The sequence below is a fragment of the Ipomoea nil genome, unplaced genomic scaffold (assembly GCF_001879475.1).
Source record: "Ipomoea nil cultivar Tokyo-kokei standard unplaced genomic scaffold, Asagao_1.1 scaffold3321, whole genome shotgun sequence".
Lineage (NCBI taxonomy): Eukaryota > Viridiplantae > Streptophyta > Magnoliopsida > Solanales > Convolvulaceae > Ipomoea > Ipomoea nil.
The window spans coordinates 6,847,433-6,870,486 of NW_017619749.1; the positions used below are offsets into that span (position 1 = coordinate 6,847,433).

At 34.2% G+C, this 23,054-nt stretch overlaps 2 protein-coding genes across 5 annotated transcripts; one reads left to right on the forward strand and one right to left on the reverse strand.

Annotated features, from left to right (window-relative positions):
- Positions 1-4,046: 4,046 nt before the first annotated feature.
- On the forward strand, positions 4,047-13,035 carry LOC109170664 (LETM1 and EF-hand domain-containing protein 1, mitochondrial). Of its 2 annotated transcripts, XR_002052481.1 has the most exons (16): positions 4,047-4,241; positions 4,930-5,575; positions 5,668-5,980; positions 6,414-6,560; positions 6,669-6,757; positions 6,872-6,964; positions 8,106-8,232; positions 8,807-8,871; positions 8,988-9,162; positions 9,927-10,124; positions 10,228-10,275; positions 11,090-11,236; positions 11,381-11,463; positions 12,021-12,136; positions 12,513-12,752; positions 12,805-13,035. XR_002052481.1 is itself a non-coding variant. In XM_019319866.1 (15 exons), exons 2-15 carry the CDS (start codon positions 4,998-5,000, stop codon positions 12,572-12,574), a joined length of 2,241 nt encoding a protein of 746 aa, XP_019175411.1. In that variant the 5' UTR covers positions 4,047-4,241; positions 4,930-4,997; the 3' UTR covers positions 12,575-12,760. The 2 variants fall into 2 exon arrangements, 1 of the variants encoding a protein (XP_019175411.1); XM_019319866.1 differs by lacking the exon at positions 12,805-13,035 and having other exon boundaries at positions 12,513-12,760.
- A 793-nt stretch (positions 13,036-13,828) lies between these two features.
- On the reverse strand, positions 13,829-18,664 carry LOC109170651 (UDP-glycosyltransferase 74E2-like). 3 transcript variants are annotated; one of them, XM_019319850.1, is made up of 3 exons: positions 18,001-18,664; positions 17,357-17,479; positions 13,829-14,591 (listed from the first exon to the last, which is right to left on the reverse strand). In XM_019319850.1, the coding sequence occupies exons 1-3, from the start codon at positions 18,646-18,648 to the stop codon at positions 14,016-14,018; spliced, it is 1,347 nt and encodes a 448-aa protein (XP_019175395.1). In that variant the 5' UTR covers positions 18,649-18,664; the 3' UTR covers positions 13,829-14,015. The 3 variants fall into 3 exon arrangements, with proteins under 3 accessions (XP_019175395.1, XP_019175393.1, XP_019175392.1); XM_019319848.1 differs by lacking the exon at positions 17,357-17,479 and having other exon boundaries at positions 13,829-14,732; positions 18,001-18,662; XM_019319847.1 differs by lacking the exons at positions 17,357-17,479; positions 18,001-18,664 and adding an exon at positions 14,999-15,834 and having other exon boundaries at positions 13,829-14,732.
- Between the last annotated feature and the right edge of the window lie 4,390 nt (positions 18,665-23,054).

The following is a 23,054-nucleotide window of genomic DNA, read 5'->3' on the forward strand; positions in this document are numbered from 1 at the left end:
CCAACTCCAATGACTCCCCATACCCCGATCCGGCAGATCATAATTTGTATATTATATATATAGTATATAGTATATAGTATATACATGTTGTATCATTTGTACAAGGGATGGATGTTGGAATAAAAATATCTCTATTACTTTGTCCAGTTCATTTCCTTGCACTTTGTCTCTCTCGTTGGTCATACTATAACAGGGCGTTTGGTTGGTGGGATTTTAAATTTCCTTCCCACTTAATTCCCACCTAATTCCAAAGGCCATTAAATTCCGTAGTTTGGTTGGAGGGAATTTCAATTCCATGGAATTGTAATTCCCCAATTTTCAAGGAATTAAAATCCCATGCCCCCTCTGGGATTTTAATTCATGGGATTTTAAGAAGAAAAAAAATACTGATGAGACAAAATTACTATTCTCTTTTTTAACCTAAAATGAATGTCTGCTCTTTCCTTTTAACAACAACAATGGGCATTTTGGACTTTATATTACTTATTCCCTTTCAATTCCTATGTATACCAAATATTGGAATTAAAATTCTCAGTAATTCTATTCCTGTCAACCAAACACTGGAATTTAAATTCCCACTTTATTCCCAGTAATTCAACTCCCATGGAATTACAATTCCTTTCCCACATAATTCCCCCTCCAACCAAACGCCCTGTAATTTGTTTTATTGGGGAACACAACGAGCTAAAAAGAAACAATCTTATCTTATCTTACTCTATATAATAGCAAAATATTTTTTGCCAATCAATTTCCCGCCTAAATGAAATTGCATCATTTTAAGGTATTAAATACCAATTAAATGAAATTGCATCATTTTAAGGTATATAATATTTTCAAAAAAAAAAAAAAAAAAGGTATATAATGCAGCATACTTATCTATTTTCAATACATGTTAATCTTCAATTATTGTTATTTAATGATGAAGCAGGTAATACATTCCAGTATTTTTAAGTTAACATTTTATTATATAAATTAATTTATTGTTTACTGAAAAAAAATAGAGTATCCGATTTTAAAAAATAAGATTAAGCTGTTTTTTTATTCTTACAATTTTGTTGATCGACAACAATTTAATTGTTCATTCTAATATAGTTTTGAGAGGGAAAAATTAAAAAAAAGAAAAAGTTACTAAATTGAAAAAAAGTTTTTTAAAATTTAAATCAGTTGCATGAACAATAATATTGGAGAGACGAATAAGTTTAAACAAATAATTATTGAACTGATATTAAGTAATTAAAAAATATGATGTATTTCTTAATTTCGTTTTAAACAATAAGTTTTACCTGAAGATGATACTGTATTTATTAGTTTGTTTTAGATCTGCTCCGGTCACCCGATTTTTCAGATCGGCATTTGGGGAAGAAAGCAATTCCACAATGGCCAAAAGCTATGGTCAGATTATCTGAAAAGTTTTTTAGCAGTGGATTACTTGGACTTGCGATGATTTAAAATCAAGTGTGTCAAGACGCCAGAAACATAGAAGGTTCGCGTAAGTCAGTGAACATTTTAGAGAGAATGACGAACGCAACAGAGTAGACGGAAGCGCAATCGTCAAAAAATATAAATTAGGATTTGGTAATCAGGTTTTATAATTGGGTTAATGGGCTCGGGTATTGGGCTGAAATGTAACGTAACTGGGTTATATGGACAGATAATTAAATATTTATTGGGCTTAGCATTGCAGGTTTTATTTTTTCTTTCATGTCATGAAATATTTCATATTTAGTTTAGATTTAGATATGTTGTACGTATATAATTATTATTATTAAGCAATGTTTAAGAAAATATTTTCGTAGTTAGTTTCAATGTATGATGATGAAACTGTATTTTTTATTTATATATTGTCAAGTATATGTACTATAGGCTTTAATTGCAAATCATATTAATAAATGTTTTTATATATAAGAAAATTTAATTTCATAATTTTTTATTGTATATTGTTTGATTTCCTAATTTTTTTTTTTTTTTTATAAAAATGTGTGTGTGTGTGTGTGTGTATATATATATATATATATATATATATATAATTATTTTAATATATACTTTTTATAACACAATTCTTTATAATATATGCTAACAGTATGTGATGTTCGATATAACAACCAATTTAGTATTGTTAAAGAAAAACACATTTCAGAATAAGTTTTAATTTCATGATTAATATTTTATTTTATTGTTTTTAAAATATTATCAATAATAAAGTTACTTAAATTTTATGCCGTGCATCGCACGGAGCAAAAACTAGTTACAACAAAAACAGTATATTAGAAAACAAAAATGTCCACACACAGACCTCTAGAGCTCTTATGGAAGATATATGATCAAGACATCCTCCAAAACACATAAACAATATACAGAGTATATAGTTGTTGCCCGCATGACTTAATTCATTGGTTTAGTAGGTAATATTTAGGAGAAGAAATATATACAATTGTCACTTTTCAAAGTTTCATTAAAGACGGACTAATTTATAAATTTGTGCATACTCAAAGTACTAAAAGTATAACTAATATCATGATTTATTAACAAAAAAACCTTTTGTTTATATAATTAGTTGATAATACATCACTTTATTCATGAATAAACACAAAATGTTCCTTTTAAAAATCACAATACTTTAATTTATTACTTTAATATAATTTATTTCATAACAATAAACTATGGACTATAATATTGAATATTGAACATATCATAAAAAGGTACTTCGAGTATTTATTTTGTTATTATATGTAGTTATGTACAATTGTACACTTTCTTTCTTTTTTTTTTTTTAAAGGAGCCTGTGCGGCATTTATTCAAAATATGCTGAAATAGCAGCTGTGGACTTGAGTCCGCATACATAACTGTCGTCTGAGTAGATGCAATAGATGCTAGAGTATGAGCTAAATAATTATCTAATCTAGGAATATATCGAATTAAACAGTTCTCAAAAGCCAATATACTAGCCCTGCAGCTATCAATAGCATAGCCCAGGTAAGACCGTGGTGATCGAGTCGTAGATGATAGATATTGCTGTAGTACTGAACAATCTGTGAAGAGCTAGATAGAGTTTATACCGCGATTCCTCAACCATGACAAAACTTCCTTGCACGCTAGGGTCTCCGCCATTAAAGGTGTAAAACATTCTGACATAGGGGTGGTCATTGCGGCAATATATCCTCCTTGCGCATCTAGAATAATTGCACTTGCTGCCGCCTTGCTCGTTCGTGGGTCGTATGCCGCGTCGAAGTAGCACATTAGGGGAGTCACATGCGGCAGATTAGCTGTTGTACACTTTCTTTTTAAAATACTACAAATATAATTTACTTATACACAAATACTACGAATTATATACTTCAAATCTAAAAATATATTTATTTTGATCCGATCCGGTGTAATGCTACGTATGATTTTTTTTTTTTTTTTTTTTTTTTTTTAAATACGAATCCATGTTATCAATTTCAACAGAATATCAAACTTACAATCTAACCAACATATATTCAACTCCATTTACATATTCATTTCCCCATTTTCACCCTTATTTATCATTTATTATACACACACACATATATATATAACGTATTTGGATTCTAATGTATATTTATGGTTAAGACATCAAATCAAGAGGTTACTCATTTCAATTATTATATATTTGATTTGGATTTGGATTCCAATGATGGTTCGAACGTTTGAACCAAACCAGTTTCGGTAGAACTGTCAATCGTGGAAGAGAAATGTAAAATAAGTCTCATTAGTTTAGTAGGCAGTATTTAGAAGAAAAAATTACAAAATTTTTGTGAGTTTGGAGTTTGGTAGGCAGTATTCGGAAGAAAAAATTACAAATTTCTTGTGAGTATTGGGATTGAGTTATTGAATCGTGATTTACATTATTCTACATGTTTTATCAGAGTAAAGTGTGGGGTCATTGGGATTCGCATTTCTGAAGAAAATTGCAAAAATGAAAAAGAAAAGGATCTGACGGTCGAGAGTGGTGTCTTGGGCTTCAATACATTATACATGTGTGTTACAATGTGATACAAAAAAAAAAAAAAAAAAAAAAGAAAAAAAAAGTCTAAAACCCCTCATTTCCATTCTAAAATCTCAGCCCAGTCTGGAGTCTTCCCCCCCTCTTTTAACTTGCTAGTTGCTACCCTGGCTAACCTTCTCTCTCAGCCATCGCCGGCGACGGTTAGTCTATACAAGCTCAACATTAGACAAATACGTAAGCTTTCTTCATATTCTCCGGTCGACTTTCTCATCCCGTAAGTCTCGTGGCTCTCAATCCATATTATATTGCTCTTCAACTTTGTTTTCTGCAATAGTGTGCATATATGTATTTGGTACGTATATCGGTATATGCATATAAGTAATCCATTTTTTATATTACGGTTTTCGTTTTGATATTATATATTTATTTTTGTTTCTTTCCGATAATTGTTCTGCTGAGAAGGAATAGCTGTTGTGCTTCTTTTTCGGATCACTTATTCAGTTAAGATTAGATTGAAGTAGTTTCTCTTTATCGACCGCAGATAGAGATGATTTTTAGCCATTTTCCATTCCTTGGTCAGGATTCAGTTTAATATTACATTTTCATAATTTCATGTTTTCCGTGTGCACTTGTTGTATACGAGTTTAAATCTCTTGGTTTCTTCAAAATAGTGTTTATTGAATTAGAAACATGTATAGTATACATATATATGTTTATGTATTTTTGTAATAAAAGATAAAAGATTGTGTTTTGCATTGAAAGTTCTTGGAATTTTTCATTTTCCCAATTATACTGAAATGGTAAAATAACCAGAGGATCTGAAAACCATTGACATTTGATTCCCCTCCCCTCCTTTAACTAGCATTTGAATTTAACCGTTGTTTTAAGAAGAGATGGTGTGGTGTTATAGCTGGAAATCCAGTCAGTTTGATATGTGATTTTTCTGTGTGTGTCCTAACTAGCTTAAATTAGTGAAGTGCTGATTGCCGTATAATGCAACTCTGGTTCTCTCTGTGAAGACGCAAACATAATGGCCTGTCGAGCTCTTTTAAGGAGAAGGAATGTTATTTCTGACTATTTGGAGGCTTCTGCTTGGTCAATTCAAAATTTTCAAAAGTTCAGTTCTAATCAGTCTACTCGTTATTCTGGAGGTTTCACCTCTGTTGGAAACCATATTTCTCAATGTTCAGATCGTGTAGAAGATCATGGAGAAGTTTCAAGCTTTTCAACATCAGGACTTTTATGGCATAGATCTGGTGGAATCACATTACATGGCCATGGAAATGTTGGAATCACAATGCCCGTAAGATTGGGTCTCATCTCACCATTGGGACACACGTTGCTGCCTTACACTGTACGTTATTCTTCAACAGCAACTGCAAAACAACCTGATAGTGGAAGTGATGATGAAGATAATGATCTGGTTGCCAAAAAGAAAGAAGCTTCTCCAGAGGAATGCGATCAAGCTGTTGAAGGGCTAAGTTTTGCTAAAGCAAAAGCAAAACAGTTCCAAGAGTCTCAGAAGGTTGCTAAATCTGTTTTACAAAGAGTATGGGCTACACTTTTGGGTATTGGTCCCGCTTTACAAGCTGTAGCTTCCATGAGCAGGTTAGAAAATTTTGTAAACACAATCTAGTTTACCTGAATGGATGGTTATGGTTTGATTTGGACCATTTGGTGTCATTATTTTCTTTGCCCAGGGAAGACTGGGCCAAAAAGCTCACTCATTGGAAAAAGGAGTTTATATCCACACTGCAGCATTATTGGTTGGGTTCTAAGCTTTTATGGGCTGATGTGAGGATCAGTTCAAGATTATTGCGAAAACTTGCCAATGGGAAGAGTCTGTCTCGCAGGGAGAGGCAACAACTCACACGGACTACAGCTGATATTTTCAGGCTGGTTCCTTTTGCTGTTTTCATCATTGTCCCATTCATGGAATTCCTGCTGCCAGTATTCTTGAAGTTATTTCCAAACATGTTACCATCAACGTTTCAAGACAAGATGAAAGAACAGGTATTGTTCTACTCTTCTGTTTATCTTTGAAGTGTTTTTCCTCCTTGTAGCACCATCAGTCTTCTTGGATGCACACTTACAGTATGCTTATTGTCGACTGATATAATTGTACCATTGACTCCACTCACGTGGACTGGAGAATGGCATGTCTTAATAGGTTGTCCCGCTCTCTATATTTTGTAAATTGTCTTATTAGATCGTGTTGGTCATACTCAAATCATTTTGCTAAGACCAATCAGGGAACATATTGAACTTTTTGAAAAATGTGGGCTCCGAAAGGAATACACTTACTAGGCTTCAGAGTGAAAAAATGGTTTGTCAGTTTGATAATATATGCTGTGCACATGACCTTATGCATATTTTTATGCTTTGTCTTCCTTCTGATTATTTCATTATTGAACCAATGCATTTTATTTGCATGGTTGAACTTTAGGAAGCATTGAAAAGGAGGTTAAATGCGAGGATAGGATATGCGAAGTTTCTTCAGGACACTGTCAGAGAAATGGCAAAAGAAGTCCAAAATTCTAGGAGTGGAGAAGTAAAGAAAACAGCAGAAGATCTTGATGAGTTCCTGAGCAGGGTAGGACCTTCAAACTCATCCATGATATGTAAACCTACTTCCTTGCCTGCAAAAATAGAAAAAAAGAAAATGAGATTAAAATTTTGATATTATGAACCTCTCTTTCAGGCTAGAAGAGGTGCTCCCATGTCAAATGAGGAAATTTTGGGTTTCGCTAAATTGTTCAATGATGAATTGACGCTGGATAATATTAGCAGGTTTTGTGTATATCTCATTTTTATCTTTTAATAAACTTGACTTCTTCTTGCTAGTCAATATGATCTTGTTTAGTGGAGATATATAGAATGATAAGTGACACATTTCTGTTTCAGGCCTCGATTAGTAAGTATGTGCAAGTACATGGGAATCGGTCCTTTTGGAACAGATGCTTATTTGCGCTTTATGCTTCGAAAAAGATTACAAAGGTAAGCCATATGTTAATCTTGACTGCCAGGTAATCAATTGTGGCATGTGCCAAATTTCAAACTGTCCAAATTGAATCCCATGATTATTTTCTTTATACAAATAATAAATAAATCCATACATTTATTAATGCTTTGCACTTGGGAAGGTGGCCAAAATAAGGTAAAAACCTGTACTCAAGGCTTCAGAAATGTTGAAAATAAATCCACCTCTTGTTTCTTTATTTACACGCACAAAAAAAATCCAATAAAGGAGAGCTGTTATATCTCACTTGCAATTATAATTGCATATTTACACTTTTCTTGATACAAAAATGTATAGAAAGAGAACAGGAGAGATCTACCTCTTATTTTTCACAAATAACTATTGATCACTTTACAATTTATTGAGATTGTAGGCAAGACCGAGTGTTCGACTACTAAGTATGCATTGATTCCCTGGAATTATATATAGATTACTAACTAATATCTTATAGTTTAGCTGAAAAATATACTCCGTATAAAAATAACAGGAGAGCCTGTTACATTCCACAAATAGCTATGATTGTATGATGATTTACTGAAACAAGTATTATGGTGTGGAGGTTCAACTATTATGCAATGAGTCAGTGTATTTATATATGGATTACTGACTTCTCATGGTTTTAGTTAACACTGCTGCTCTTAGATGCTGTAGCTCTTAGTGTTTGACTACCCTGTGTTTTGGTTAATATTTCACCCTGGTAAATGATAACTGAAACACTTTACAGCAAATTGAGTGGAAAGTATTAGTAATGCAAGCACATAATAATTTGTTGGATAAGATGGCATTAAATGCGACTAGTATAATGGAAAGGCAATCCCTGTGTGTGCTGTGGAAATGCAGGTTTTGAAGGGCTAGATATTACTTGTAGACTTCACTAATACTAACCTAATACTATTGCTTTTACACCCCTAGTGCTAAAAATTTGTTTCAGAAAGTCTCCTATGTTGCGTAGGGAAATAAAAAATCATGCATTGTGCCATGGATTCTATTTTGCACATTATATGGAATTGTTTTGTGTGTACACATCCTTTTTGTTCTTTTTTACTGTGTACTATTCCCCTTAAAGCCTCTGCTTAATTGGTGCTGAGATGTTTGGAATTGAACTTTTTATCTTGCTAGGATTAAGAATGATGATAAGTTGATTCAAGCTGAGGGTGTGGAGTCTCTATCAGAGGCTGAACTTCGTGAGGAATGTAGAGAGCGTGGCATGCTCGGGTTGCGTTCAGTGGAAGACATGCGCCAACAGGTGTTCCCCTAATATCCTGTCTCCTTCAAACTCTTCCCCTTTGTTCCCTTGTTATTATAATTAAAGCATGTGCTCCATCTCAACTAAAAGCCTAAGCTTATAGTTGGATTGCACATTAATGGCTATATGCTCAACACGCCCCCTCACGTGTGCGGTGGGTTCCAAGCAACACGTGGATATGGGGTGACGTAGAGATTCGAACCCATGACCTTTGGTCTGGCTCTGACACCAAATTAAAGCATGTGCTCCATCTCAACTAAAAGTCTAAGCTTATAGTTGGATTGCACATTAATGGCTATATGCTCTAACAATTATTATTATTATTATTATTGTTATTATTATTATTATTATTATTGGTGTAAACAGACTTGTGCCACTGTTTGATTTGAACATTTTAAAACTGCATAAAGCCATAGCATTTGTGATGTAAAGCTGTTAAATATTTTCTTCTCTACTTCACGAAATGTGTCCTCTCAAAGCAAAAAAAGTTAAGTGGCTGCTGTTGTATTGATACTGTTATACGTCTATCTTTATGCTTTCATGCTTCTAATTCAATTGTTTCATTCTGCTGCAGCTTCGTGATTGGTTGGATTTGTCACTTAATCACTCAATACCATCTTCACTGTTGATCCTTTCCAGGTACATCTGAATATGTCTCCCTTTCACACATGCACACATGGGCAGAAAATTTGCTAATTTTGCTAGACCTGAAAGTGTGCCATGGTACTTGGCTTTTTCAATTATGCTGTATACAGGGCTTTCATTGTGTCTGGAAGGTCCAAGATTGAAGAGGCTGTAGGAGCGACATTGTCTTCACTTCCAGATGAGGTTGTTGACACTGTGGGTATCACATCCTTGCCATCTGAAGATTCTGTTTCAGAAAGGAGGAGGAAATTGGAGTACCTTGCTATGCAGGATGAGCTGATCAGGGTTAGTAAAGTTCTCCCCGATTTCCTACTATAATGACACCCTATTTGATGTTCCCTACTTTTTTTGTTGTCTGATAATTTTAGCCCAAACTGTGGTACCCTGCCCATGTTAAAGCTGTTTTGGTGGGTCACATTTTAGAATATAGGTTTTGCCAGGTTGAATTTCAACTATAGGAGGGGTCATAATCCGTAAACGGGTTGCATAGGATCCAACTTTAATTTTGTACTAGCACATATTGTTTCTTTATTGAACTTCTGTTTTTTATTTTCTTAAATGGGTTGAACGCTTCGTTACTTTTGTGTAAGCTCAGTATGTTCTATTTTGCTAATACAATATATTAACAAAAAGATCATAAAAAAAATTTAGCTGAAAAATGTTAATTGTCATTAGATCAACCTGAGTTGACTTGCTCTTGATAGTTGATAGAACATGTCAAATTCACCTGTAATTAATTTTTTATGCTTTGAAGATCTGTTTTTGTTTTTTGTTTTTTTTTTTTGTTTTTTTGTTTTTTTTTTTGTTTTTGTTTTTTCCTCCATCTATTCCTTTTTGAATCCAGCCAAATCCCACTATATTCCCACCTGTAGCATTAAGCATTTATTTTATTATGCATGTAAAAGTGCTGAGGGAGGAGCAAAATATTTTCGAGTTGGAAGTAGTCAGGAATAAACTTCTATTCATTGAGCCTTTTGTAGTTCTAATTAGCAATATATATATAATTCTTAGCAATATCACTGTTAATTTAAATAACTCAACTGACATAGGAGGAGGAAAAGAAAGAGAAAGAGAAAGAACAGCAAGCCAAGAAGAAAGAACCTCTTGGCAATGAAGATGTAGCTTTGAAAGAGATGATTATCCCAACAGCTAGAGAAGCACAAGAACAAGCAAGAGCAAGAGCACTTGACAAACAAGAGCATCTATGCGAAATTAGCCGAGCCTTGGCTGTTCTGGCTTCTGCTTCTGTAAGATGGATTAAAGATACTTGACTTTTTATTGTTCAACTCTGCATAGGTTCTAATTATTTCTTTCTTACCATGTCTTTTTCGTGTGAAATGTTACTTGCAGTCTGTGAGCAGGGAGCGGGAAGAGTTCCTAAGGCTTGTTAACAAGGAGGTATATTTTAGTTTTGTTATATTCTAAGATTGGGTCAAGGTCACTCAACTGGGCTATAATGCGCATGGGCCAAACCACACTAAAAGATTGAATCCAATCAATTAGCTAGTCTAACCCATGGCCTTATAAACCCATATGTTCTCGCTTATATTTTCAATGTGGGACTTAACAAGTTTAAAGTTCGAGTCTTGTAGAATGTTTCTGGTTTTCTGGGAAAAAAATGAAAAAAGTTTTATTTTTGGGTTCAGAATAAACTATTTCCAAATTTAAAAAATAGAAAATGAAAAACATTGCTTTGGGAAACACTTTTTTCATATTTTCTGAATTTTCCAAATAAAAACACACACATACAAATCATTTATAATCAACTATCTACCCCTTCTTTCACCTACTTACCTACCCGCCCACCCACCCACCCATCATTACTTACCTATCCCTCACCATCACCACTACCTCCATCACAATAATCCACTTCCCCTTCTACCCATCGCTACCTGCTTACTTATCCCTACTACCTACCCATTTGCCCTATTTGCACTCCGCTGGAACTACATTTATTACTTAAACTTGGGGAAACTGCTTGTCTCTGTCCAAACATTTTGCACAAAATATAGTGTTTAATTAGCTCCACTATGTTTTCCTCCCCCCTCTGAAATCCTTTGGACCATATATAGGCCAGCTGTCTTTTTTCAGCGTGATACTTTAGTGTGTGCTTATGTGTAGTTGTCAGGCATTATTCTGGTACTCACATAAAGTTTATTATTGCAAATAGAACCTTATTACTCTGGTACTCACAGAAAGTCTATTATTGCAGATAGAACTTTACAATAGCATGGTAGATAAAGAAGGTACTGATAGTGAAGTAGATGCCATGAAAGCATATAAAGCTGCTCATGGAGAAAATGATCAAATGTCTGAAGTTACTGCGCATGATGTGGTGTCTTCTGCACTCGTAGATAAGGTGAGGCTTCTACATGTAAAGCCCTTGTCAACTTGACACTTCCTAAACAAACTCTCTTAGACAAAAGTAAAAATCCCAAAACAAAGAAGTGCTAAATGCTGTGTGGTTTACACATGAAAATAATGGTTAGCTGCTCTGATTCAGGTCGATGCAATGCTTCAGAACCTTGAGAAGGAAATTGATGACGTGGATGCAAAAATTGGTGACCGTTGGCAAATCCTTGACAGGTGAAATAGAAATCAGCATAATATGTTGTCCTTTTTGTAGATGTGGTCTGGTCATCTTTAAGTTTTGCTTATCCTTTACCGCTTTGTCTGTTTTTTTTTTTTTTTGGAGGATGAGGACCCAATCTTAATGTTCCATTGTTCCCTAGGGAGGAATGTGCTTTTCATACTTTGAGTGTGATCAATTTTGTGGATTTCCTTGTGGTCCTGTTTGGTAAACCTTGTGATTATGGATTACTCATAATTCATACTCAACTTCCAATTTAGTGATGGTGTAAATAAGCTTGAGTGTTATACAATACATATCCTATTTCTTAGATTTTCTTTGCAAAAACTTTAGAATGTGGATTATTATTATCTCAATAGTTTTGATTAAATAAGCTTTGCTAAACAATGTGAAGTATTCATCCATGCATCACATTAGATTAGATATTCCGGTTTAGATATAATTAAGTGTGTTGTATTAGTATAAAATAATTATTTTGAATGGACAATAAGTATCTGAACTTTTGACCTTCATTCATAACTGCTGTATACACTGATATTGCTCACATATACAGGGACTATGATGGAAAAGTGACTCCTGAGGAGGTGGCAGCTGCAGCCAAGTACTTGAAGAGAACTTTGGGCAAGGAAGGGGTTCAAGAACTGATTACCAACCTCTCCAAAGATAAAGGTGTGTTTTCATTCTCTATTGTCAATCAATTGCGCATCTTAGCTGATACATATTGCATTGAGGAGATGATAGAATCAAGGACAAGCTTTTCTATCTGCGGTTTAGAAGTAGGCATTAAGGTATACTATACTAGTAAATGACCTTTTAGAATTTAAATATTGGCTAAGGTCTCTTGTACATAATGTTGGAAAATTAATTCAGAATAGAATAATGTACACTGTAGAAATGTATAATTCCTTCAGTAATATCACAGAGACATTTATATACATATTCTACTGCTGAATATACTTTAGACAAGTTGCAGAAAGAGAATAAGAGAGATCTCGTTTAGATTGATACTCTGCTTTCTCACTTCTGCAAGTATGTGTGGATGCAGATGGGAAAATTCTTGTCGAAGACATAGTAAAATTGGGCAGTCGTGTAGAAGAGGGCATGTAGCGAATGAAGATCAACACTCCATTTTACTTTCAAATACGGAGAAACAAAATATTGCACATTTTACTGGGCTGCAACAATCATTTACTTAGGTTTCTGGCTACTTATCACCTGAGGTTGTGGTTCAACTTCTAACCACATATATTTTGTTAGGTATAGAGATTCTATTTTCTTCAGTTTCATATATATATATATATATATATATATATATATATATATATATATATATATATATATATATCAAAAAACCCTTCACAGAAATAGATTGCTACGAGGTGAAAAACCTAGTGCAGAGTACTATGTTGATAGGAATGTAAAAAGAACGAGTCCTTAGAGTATAGTAAGGCTAGGGTATTTATTTTTATTTTTATTTTTATTTTTATTTTTGTATCAGAAACAGTTATTCTTTATTGCATAATGGCATTTTAGACAATGACATAATTTCATAGGAATTGAAGTTTGAAGGCTCATTCCTGTAACTTATAACTTGTGTGTGTCCCATTTGATTTGCGAAAAATATTTAAGGAGATTTTTTTTAAAAAAAATTGCATAAAAAAAGAAATTATCAAGAAAATTGATTTCATTGTTTGGTTGATAAAAAAAAAGAAATTAAAAACATTGATTCCTTTGTTTAGTTGGGTTTGAACTTGTAAAAAATTATGAGTATAAAGATTAATGTCCTTACACAATAATAATAATAATTAAAAAAGTTTGATGAGGGTAAAGTTATTCTACCAAATGAGCAAAGAAAATTTGGTTCATGAAAAAACAAAATACTTTGGTTGAGCAAAGAATGCTTTTTGCTCAAATGTTTAGTAATTCCATTTCTTTTGGAAAATAAATTTTAGGAACCAAACAATAAAAAATAATTTTTTTTTTTTAAATTTTAAGAATTTGATTTTTTTGAAAATATTTTCAATCTAACCAAATATGTTTTTAGTTCTTTAGTCGAAAGCTCAGAATAAAGGGAACATTAAATATTATATTTTCATATTAAAATTATCTTCTCATATTTTTACTATGAAATAATTTTATTTATGAGTGTGGAGATTGGATTTTTTACTTTTTTCCAACTTAATTAAGGAGTGCTTTTATGATCTTACAAAGTTTAATATAGTACAAACAAGATTATTTAGTGAAGAAATCTATAATTAGAATATATGAATATATATATATATATATATATATATATATATATATATATATATATATATATATATATGAAGTAATATAATGTTAGATGCAATATAGCATCTCTAAATAAAAATGTTATTTAGCTTCAAATAGTTTTTTATTGCTAGGACAAATTTTGCTCCATAACAAGTTAGAAAATACAAAGCATAGAATATTTTCTAAACTCCAAACCTCTCATTCTCCCAACCCCAAATGAAGAGAGCATTTGCTAATCTCTCAACCCCAAATCAACAAATGAAGTGAGCATGTACTAGTCGGAATAGGATTTAGCAAAAGCCACGAAATCTTTGATATTCTCATAAGAACTTCCACCTTCACTTGTTGCCTCTTTGGCTAATTCTCTCCATTTTATGACATTTCTTCTAAACTCTTCAGCTCTCACTCCTGTCACTTGCTTTATACAACCCTTAATTTCTTGTCTTGTAGTGATTCCCTCCGCATTCACCTTAACTCGAACTCCAACTTTCCAAACATCCTCAATAAGTTTGGCATTTGTCGGTTGATCTGACATTTGCGGCATGCCGACCATTGGCACACCCAAACACAATGCTTCCAGTATGGAATTCCATCCACAATGAGTCATAAAACACGCAACTGCCTCGTGTGACAAAACTTCAACTTGAGGACACCATTTCACAATGATGCCCTTCTCAGATGTTTTGAGCTTAAAATCTTTAGGGAGTTTAACCAATTCAGATTCTCTTACAACCCATATGAAGTATTTGTTGGATTGAGCCAACCCCCATGCTATTTCCTCCATTTGCTCTTCCGACATCACCACAACACTTCCAAATGATACGTAAACCACAGACTTAGGTTCTCTAATGTCTAGCCATTTCAAATAGCTTTCACTATCCAACTCAAATAGATCAATTCTATCATGTTTTTCATGAAGTGTCTTGTGGAAAATTGGAACCAAGGGTCCCACGCACTTCACTGCCCATTTTTCCGCCATCCAATCCACTACCTAAAACATACACAATTGCATAGTCATTAATTAATACTCCGTATATTATAATATCATAGAACAAATACCAATCAAAGACGTGTCAAAATATGAAATTATTAAGGGTATTTTTATCTTTTTCAAATTCAGATCTCAATTTGAGCATGAATAAAGAAATTTAATTTCGTAAAATAGATCTCAATTCATATAATAATTTTCCTCATTAGGCGGAGTAGTATTAAAGCAAAAAATCCAAAAAAGAACAAAAGAAAAGAAAGTAAAATGACCTGCTTTTCCAGTGAGTGAAATGTGTTGATGAGAAAGCAGTCAGCTTTGGGCATGTTTGAGGCTTGATTGATATTAAACTCTGTAACCTGTTGTACAACATCGGCGAAGTAGGAAAAGGAAGGCAGATCGGCGAATTCCAGTTCCGGCAAGGAAGGCAAACGCAGCAGCTTAGAATCAGAAGCCGGTGCAAGGTGGCCATGGAGCATATGGTAATAGACAGCACAAACAGAAGCAGGTTGAGTAAAAAGCGTAGCCACAAACAACCCATCCGCTTTGCCTACCTCCAAAAGCCACGGCATGAGTGCATCATGCACCAGAACTTTGGGCGACCCCACGGAAGAAGCCGCCTTTTGCTTCTCAATAATGGCGGCGACCCCGTCGGAAAAGGCAGCTCGCCGGCGAGCTTGGTATTCTTGGAAGGTACTGCGCGACAGGTCGGCCACGCCTTCGTTGCCATCGGAAATGAGGTCGAGGGTATGGATGGAGGCCTGGGAAAGGGTGGATTGCATGGATTTTGCTACGGCGTGTGTGAGGACTAAGGTGACTTTAAGGCCTCTAGCAGATAAAGAAGAACAGAAGTGAAGCATAGGGTTTAAGTGACCTTGATATGGAAATGGAACCGCTATAACATCTGTAGGCGTCTCCATATCCGGCATAGCTAGATAGCTTGTTCTTAACTTTAAGTAATTTCTTGCTTCTCCTCGCTGCGATTATATATAGGCAGTATAGTATAGTCGAAGAAGCGGGCGAAACAGTCTAGAATAGTTGTTGAATTGATATATGGATGGGGATACTAGGAGCCGGATGAGATTAGCCTTAGAGTGGTCGGTCAAGTAGTCTCGAACACCAAACCCTCGGACAAGGTGACGAAGACCGAAGTGTACTTTTCAAGGGGGGCTCTACAACATTAAGTGACTGTTTGGTTTGTTGTAAATACATAAGCATTTGAGCGCATTTAAGGAAAGAGATTGAGCGGATTTGATCCAGGGCATTAATGCATGGCTGAGATTTGGGATAGATTTTTTTCCTTAGAGAGACTTTTCTTTTTTGTAGATTATGAATGTAATATGTTATTTTAGGAATTGGTTAGCGCCTAATCCCAAATTTGATTGACCAAACATTTACTAGCGAGATTGCTTTCCTAATATGATCGAGAGCCTCATGTATAAATAAATACCTTAATAAAGGGTGATGATAGAGTTCTAGTTTTTCTATGAGTACAAGGCAATAAAGGATTTTATGCTATTATTCTTGTGTTCTTATCTTTTTATGCTTGTTAATTTTAATGGGTAATTCGACGATTGTCTAAATGTTGTAAAATCAACAATAGAGTTCTTTAATTATTATTATTTTTAAATTGATGGTAAGCTCTAAATTCAAAAAGAAAATACAATTTATGCTTTAATTTTTATTTAATTTTAGTTGGGATAAGAGTTAAATAAATCTTCAAATTTAGGCAAATAGTATGTAATCTTAGCAACTATGCTAATGGAGTGCTTAAATTAAAGAGAGGTTAATTACCTTTTATTTAGTCTTTTATATTATATATTAGTTCAATACTAACAAGTAATTAGAAAATACAGAAGCATTTGAAATTGCTGTATTTATTTCAAAATTTCAAACCTCTCAATCCCAAATCTTAAAGATATTATATATATATGCAAGCATGCATAAATATTGATAACAAGTTTGAAAATACATAAGCATTTGAATGAGCTGAATTTTTTTTCAAGTCTTTCAATCCTAAATTTTAAATAAATGAAGCGACAAAGCATGTAGCTAGATAATTAACAAGCCATTTGTGAGATAAAATCATTGATATTCACATAAGAACTTCCGCCTTCACTTGTTGCCTCTTTTGCTAATCTTTTCCATTTTATGACATTTCTTCGAAACTCCTGAACTTTCTCTCCCTCTGTCACTTGCTTTATACAACCCTCAACTTCTTGTCTTGTAACGATTCCCTTCTCATTCACTTTAACTCGAACCCCAACCTTCCAAACATCTTCAACCAGTTTGGCATTCGTTGGCTGATCTACAAAATGGGGCATAGCGACCATCGGCACACCCACACATAATGCTTCCAGTATTGAATTCCATCCACAATGTGTCATAAAGCACGCAATTGCCTTATGTGACAATACTTCAATTTGAGGACACCAGTTCACAATAACACCTTTTTTTGATATCTTGGACTTAAAATCTGTTGGGAGTTTAACTTGTTCGAGTTCCCTAACAACCCATATAAAGTATTTGCTGGATTGAGCCAGCCCCCATGCTATTTCCTCCATTTGCTCTTCTGTAAAAATCGCAACGCTTCCAAATGACACGTAAACCACAGACTTGGGTTCTCTTATATCTAGCCATTGTACGTAGCTTTCACCGTCTAACTCAAACAAATCAATTCTATCCTTGTGTAAAATTGGAACCAATGGTCCCACAGTCTTCACTGACCATATATCCGCCATCCACTTCACCACCTAAAACATACATAATCACATATTAGAAGAGTTAATGTCATCTGCTAGGTCTTTCGAGTATGATATACAAATTCATCATTTTAAATTTTTAAATTGATTATCTGTAATTTTTCAAAAATAATAAACCAATAAAAAACAAACAAATCAAAATGTAAACAAGTTTTCAAAAAAAGGGAAAACAGGAGCCGCATGTGAAAAACAAAACAGACCTTAACGAAAAGAGGAAAAGAAAAAAACAAACAAACACACATTATTAAGAATTGAGAGTGGCCGCCAACTGGCGGCCACTCTCAACCGCCCAAGCGTTCGCCCGCTGGTAGCGCAGTGAGACGCATCACGGCGCTTTTTTTTTTTTTTTTTTTTTTTAACCTGCAAAAAGTTTTGTATCTGCAGGAGTAAAATGCACCACAAATTCTATCGATCAGTTTTGTCTTGTTCAAAAAACCAGCAAAAATGTACAGATATAGTTGCTAAAGAAAAAAAAAAAAAAATCAAAAAAGGGATGGAACGAAGTGTAGTACCTGCTCTTCCAGGGAGTAAAATGTGTTTATGAGAAAGCAGTCAGCTTTGGGCAGGTTTGAGGCTTGACAGAAAATAAGCTCTGCAATTTGTTTTGCATTATCTGGGAATTGGAAAATGGAAGCCACATCTCTCAACTCCATCTCCGGCAACGAAGGTAAACGCAGCCTACAATCAGAAGCGGCAGTGATGGGTTGTTGGAGTTCCACGACGTCGCCACGTAGCATATGCCAATAGATGGCACAAAGCGAAGCAGGTTGAGTAAACAAAGGAGCCACCCGCAATCCACCCGCTCGCCCTACCTCCAAAAGCCACGGCATCATTGCATCGTGCACCAGAACTTTGGCCGCCTTTTTTTGCTTCTCAATAATCGCCGCCACCCCCTCGGAAACCGCCGCTGGCAAACGAGTAATTTCTTCGTAGTTGCGCGGCGAGTCGCCGACGTCAGTGCCATCGGAAATCAACTCCACCGCGTGGACGGGCTGGGATTGCGGCATGGATTTGGCTACCCTATGCGTGAGGACTAAGGTCACTCTCACGCCTCTAGCAGATAAAGAAGAACAGAATTGAAGCATAGGGTTTAAGTGACCTTGAAATGGATATGGAACCGCTATAACATCACCTAATTGTGTCTCCATATCCATATTCATATGTTAGCTTCACAGTAATATTTGCTTCGATCTTTTGAGTTTTGAAGATCAGATAAGAAAGAGATCTATGGCTTCTGACAATATATATAGTTGGGCTATACTAGCTAGCCACCTTTGTGGCAAGATAGCTTCTTAATCGGTGTGATCCAATTGAATCACACCAATAGCAATAATCCACTTTTTATTTAACATTGTAAATTATCAAAATAGTCCCGCCCAAATTCTGGTCTCATTAAAAAATTAAATGCAATTCAGTCAATTAATTACCATGTTACCAATTGGAGAGAAAGTTGTATATTTTTTTCCTAAAAAAGAAAAGAATCATTTTTTTATTTTTATTTAAAATTATAGATTACCAAAATAATCTAACTAAACATTGTACTGGGCAAAAAAAAATATAATTGTACGTTACATGTTAGCAATTGCTTATAAAGTTGTACGTTTCAGCATTTAAGACTTTTGACTTTTTATTTAAAATTATAAATTATTAACCAGAATAGTTCGGCCAAATACTAGGCAAAAAAGGGTTAATTTTTGTTGTATTGCAAGTTTGTTTGCAGGCCTTTAGCTCGTGAAGAACAGTAAGAACAAGAAGAAGAGTAGAGACAAAATAGAGGGTTTCTTATTCCTTTATACCACACCTATGATCATTACATTAGAATGACATATATATAATAACAAGTGTAACGGAATACAATAATGGAGACATAAAGGAAACCGTTACACAATAATGTCCACAATCATTACTATTTATAACACTCCCCCTTGGACATTATTTGTCGATGATCTAGCATCGTTAAAAACTTTCTAGGAAAACCCTGTGGGAAAAACCTAGACAAGAAAAGAGTACAATAGAAAATATATTCATGCCTCATTAAAAACTTCACTAGAAAAACCACGTGGGAAAAACCTAGTTGAAGAAAAGAGTACATGATATATATAAAAACATATATTGTATTTGGTCGCCTCATTAAAAACCTTAACTTAAGAAAACCCTGTGGGAAAAACTTAGTTAAGGGAAAAAGAGTACAACCATAAGCCTTCAGGGCGCAAACCGCATAATCTTCAGGATTTTGGGGTTTGTCCATTTAAGCAATTATTTTGCAACTTTTCCTTATTGTCATTACTATATCATACTCATGCCTCGTTAAAAACCACACTAGAAAACCCAATGGGAGAAAACTAGTGAGGAAAAGAGTACATGATATTTATGTATTTATGTGTTGCAAATAGTGCGCAATTGTTAGTCTTTTATGACTTAATCTTCAGGATTTTACGTTCAATGTTCAATCTTCCGGATTGATTCGAGTAAATGTACTTCCAGTCTCCCCCTGAAGATAACAATCTTCAAGTTCTACATATATTTCAAATTTTGAAGAGATGGATTGGACAAATCTTCTGGATTGTCACTTAGAGTAGTGTACAATAATCTTATGGCTCTTCTAGAGCTAATATAACATTTGTGCAACACAAGTGTTATTGTCCTCATTTTGAACATTTAGGGAAATTCATTGTATAACCAGTTTGGACTTGGCATTGCGGGGATCAAACAAAACAGCCAGTACCCAAGTAGCCTATTAAAACCGTATCATGGTTTCTTACATAAATGTCATGTCTTTGTATCTCGAAGATACTGGAGGATATGTTAATCATTATTCAAGTACTTCATTTGTAGGGGGAACACTAGATTTTGCTATCAATTTCATCGCAAATATGTTGCGATTATGGAACTTCTAGTTCTATAATGGTGCTCCAACGATAATGAAGTAAGGGACTTTGAGTCCAAAAAGGTCCCTTGTCTGCTTCAGGAGATTATTAGGCAACCTTTAGTTTGATAAAAACATGATACTTATATGCATATAGACATGTGAAAAAGCATTTTTAGATGTAGGCTGACTGGTGTATATAAAAAAAATCTTCAAAGAAAAACTCGATCTTCAAGTCGAGATAATACTTATAGCTTTCACAAGCTTTTTATTTCAAAAGTCTCAGTCTTTAAACATGAGCTTACATTATCAAGCTCTTTATATATTTCATTGATGTTTACACCATCAATCTTGACTGAGATAATAAATAATAAATAAGTTCATTATCAACCCTTTATCGAGTACACAATGGTACATATTATTCCTTCAATGAGGATATTAACTCCATTCGCAACCCTTTAAAGAGTAGATAATGACACATAATAATACTTAAAAATGAGAATTATGAATCCATCAGGGATTTCTCAAGATAAATTTAACTGCATATCTAAATTTATTATTCTGCCAATTGTATTATGTAGCGGAACTTAATGCCATTTACCGTGGGAGATTATATTTGATTAAAATCAATTAAGGGTCTCTGCGTGAACCCATAGACTACAAACTCGCTTTATCACCTCATTATTCTTATTTCTCTTTCATGCACACACCCATTTGTAACCTTCAGGGTTAACACTCAAATGGTGTATTGTTATAAAGAGAATTTATTCATTTTAGCGAGTCGAGCTATGCCTTAATTGCTCCTTTATATATTAAATAGTCATGGCACTTCTGGTGCTTAACTCTGGATCCAGATTATATAACGAGCAATTTGTAATAGCAATTGTGTTGTCGACAACTATAACTTTTTTGTAAAACTCCCATATTTGTAAAAGTAATGGCAATTTCTAAAACAACCAGATTCTAAACATTTCCCAAAGATATTTTGATCTGGTCGTTCCGCATCCCTAGTATTACGTTTGTTTGGTGCACCTATAAGTCTTACCAGGGTTTTTCGTCATCTGGACGAACGTCTGCAGGACATAATTATTCAAACTATTTCAAGAGTGACAATATTTCTTTACTAGATCTAGTATTATGATTCATATCTCTTTCACCGATAGGTCTCCTACACTTCTGGTGTCAAGGAGTATCAATAGATATGTTTGGTCCAAGGATATAGGACCCAGTCACTTCTTTTATGATCATTATGATCAATAGATGTATTCGGCAGATTATTTGCTAAAATCGCAAATAGATTATCTTTTGAACTTCCAGTTCAATCTAACTAGTACATGGATTTAAATAATGAAGATGTTTTTATCCTTATGAAATTTCTTGGCATTCCAAAAAGCTACGGAGTAGTATATTATCTCCCCCTAATGCCGAGAAACAATCTTCATTAGGAATGCAGTCAACGTACACAATTATATGTATTGATCCCCTATCATGGGCTTTCTGTATTTAATCAATAGACGGAGGTTTCTTTGATAGCCCTTTTAGAGGTACGTTGTGGTGGTGATATAAAATAGACTGCGCAAATAAAATAACGCAGATAGGAAAATGTTACTTCTGAAATCACGTACTAGGTGAAAAAGGGGGTATAGCAATCCTTGAGGGATTGATTTGTGATATGCATTGAGTTAGACTTGGATAAAAAGAATTTGACTCATAGTAACGTCAAACAATCCTTCGGGGATTGATGGGATAGGTTGACCATTTTTGGTCAAGAATTCATTGTCAAGATTCATCCTAAAAGGATGACTTAGAGAATTAAAATCCTTAATCTACCTTCAGGGCAAATAAATATACAAAATAATGAGAGCTATAAATTTAAATATCATATGCCCAAATCGCATGTCAAAAAGTTTCTATAGCAGAAACTAGCATTGTAAACATGTCATAGCCTTTAACTATTATCACATGCAAGCTAAGGTTTAGCAACGACAGGTGCAACCTAACCATATTGAGAATTCATGCTATTTTCCCACTTATAAGTTGGGTGATAAATCTCAATAGCTATGGCCTATAGCAAATCATAAATTGCCAACAAGATAAATAACAAAATCTCTTATGTGAACATAATCAAGAGATTATATGCTAAATGTTGTCAATTAAAGAGAAGCACATGCAACATGTGATATAATTGTCCCTTATGTCTTGGACACCAAACACTCAATTGAGTCATGCATATCCATTAAATAAAGAATATCATGTTTGGTACACACAAGGCATGACATGACAAGAGATATTGTTTATTAATTCATAAATTAGAAAAATGAGAGAAGTACCGTTCGCCGAATAATAATGAGCACATGTTCGCTGCCGGGCCCATTCATTCCTATTTCGGGGCGTCAAAAACAGCACTTTTCCAAGCAAACTCTCATTTTATTTCATAGTTTCATATCTCAGCATGAAAACATCACAAAATAGCAAGATATACAAGCTGAAAACGGCAGAAAATTTTCAGAATTTTGACCTGGATTGCAGAATTTTCTGGGGAAAAAGGTAACACATTTTGACACAAAATTTGGCAGATATGTAGTTCAGCAAGTCTAGAACGTACATAAAAATTTTCATGTCAATCCAAGGTGTGAAAGTATTTTTTCTGAAATTTTTCACAACATTGCTCCAGGCAGAAAAATAATTGGCAGCACACTG

Coding starts and splice junctions, on each gene's coding strand:
- LOC109170664 (XM_019319866.1), top strand. CDS start 4,998: ATGGCCTGTCGAGCTCTTTTAAGGAGAAGGAATGTTATTTCTGACTAT. Junction 5,576..5,667: donor GCTGTAGCTTCCATGAGCAG/GTTAGAAAATTT, acceptor TTCTTTGCCCAG/GGAAGACTGGGCCAAAAAGC. Junction 12,137..12,512: donor CAACCTCTCCAAAGATAAAG/GTGTGTTTTCAT, acceptor GTGTGGATGCAG/ATGGGAAAATTCTTGTCGAA.
- LOC109170651 (XM_019319847.1), bottom strand. CDS start 15,655: ATGCCGGATATGGAGACGCCTACAGATGTTATAGCGGTTCCATTTCCA. Junction 14,733..14,998: donor TTCACTCACTGGAAAAGCAG/GTCATTTTACTT, acceptor TGTATGTTTTAG/GTAGTGGATTGGATGGCGGA.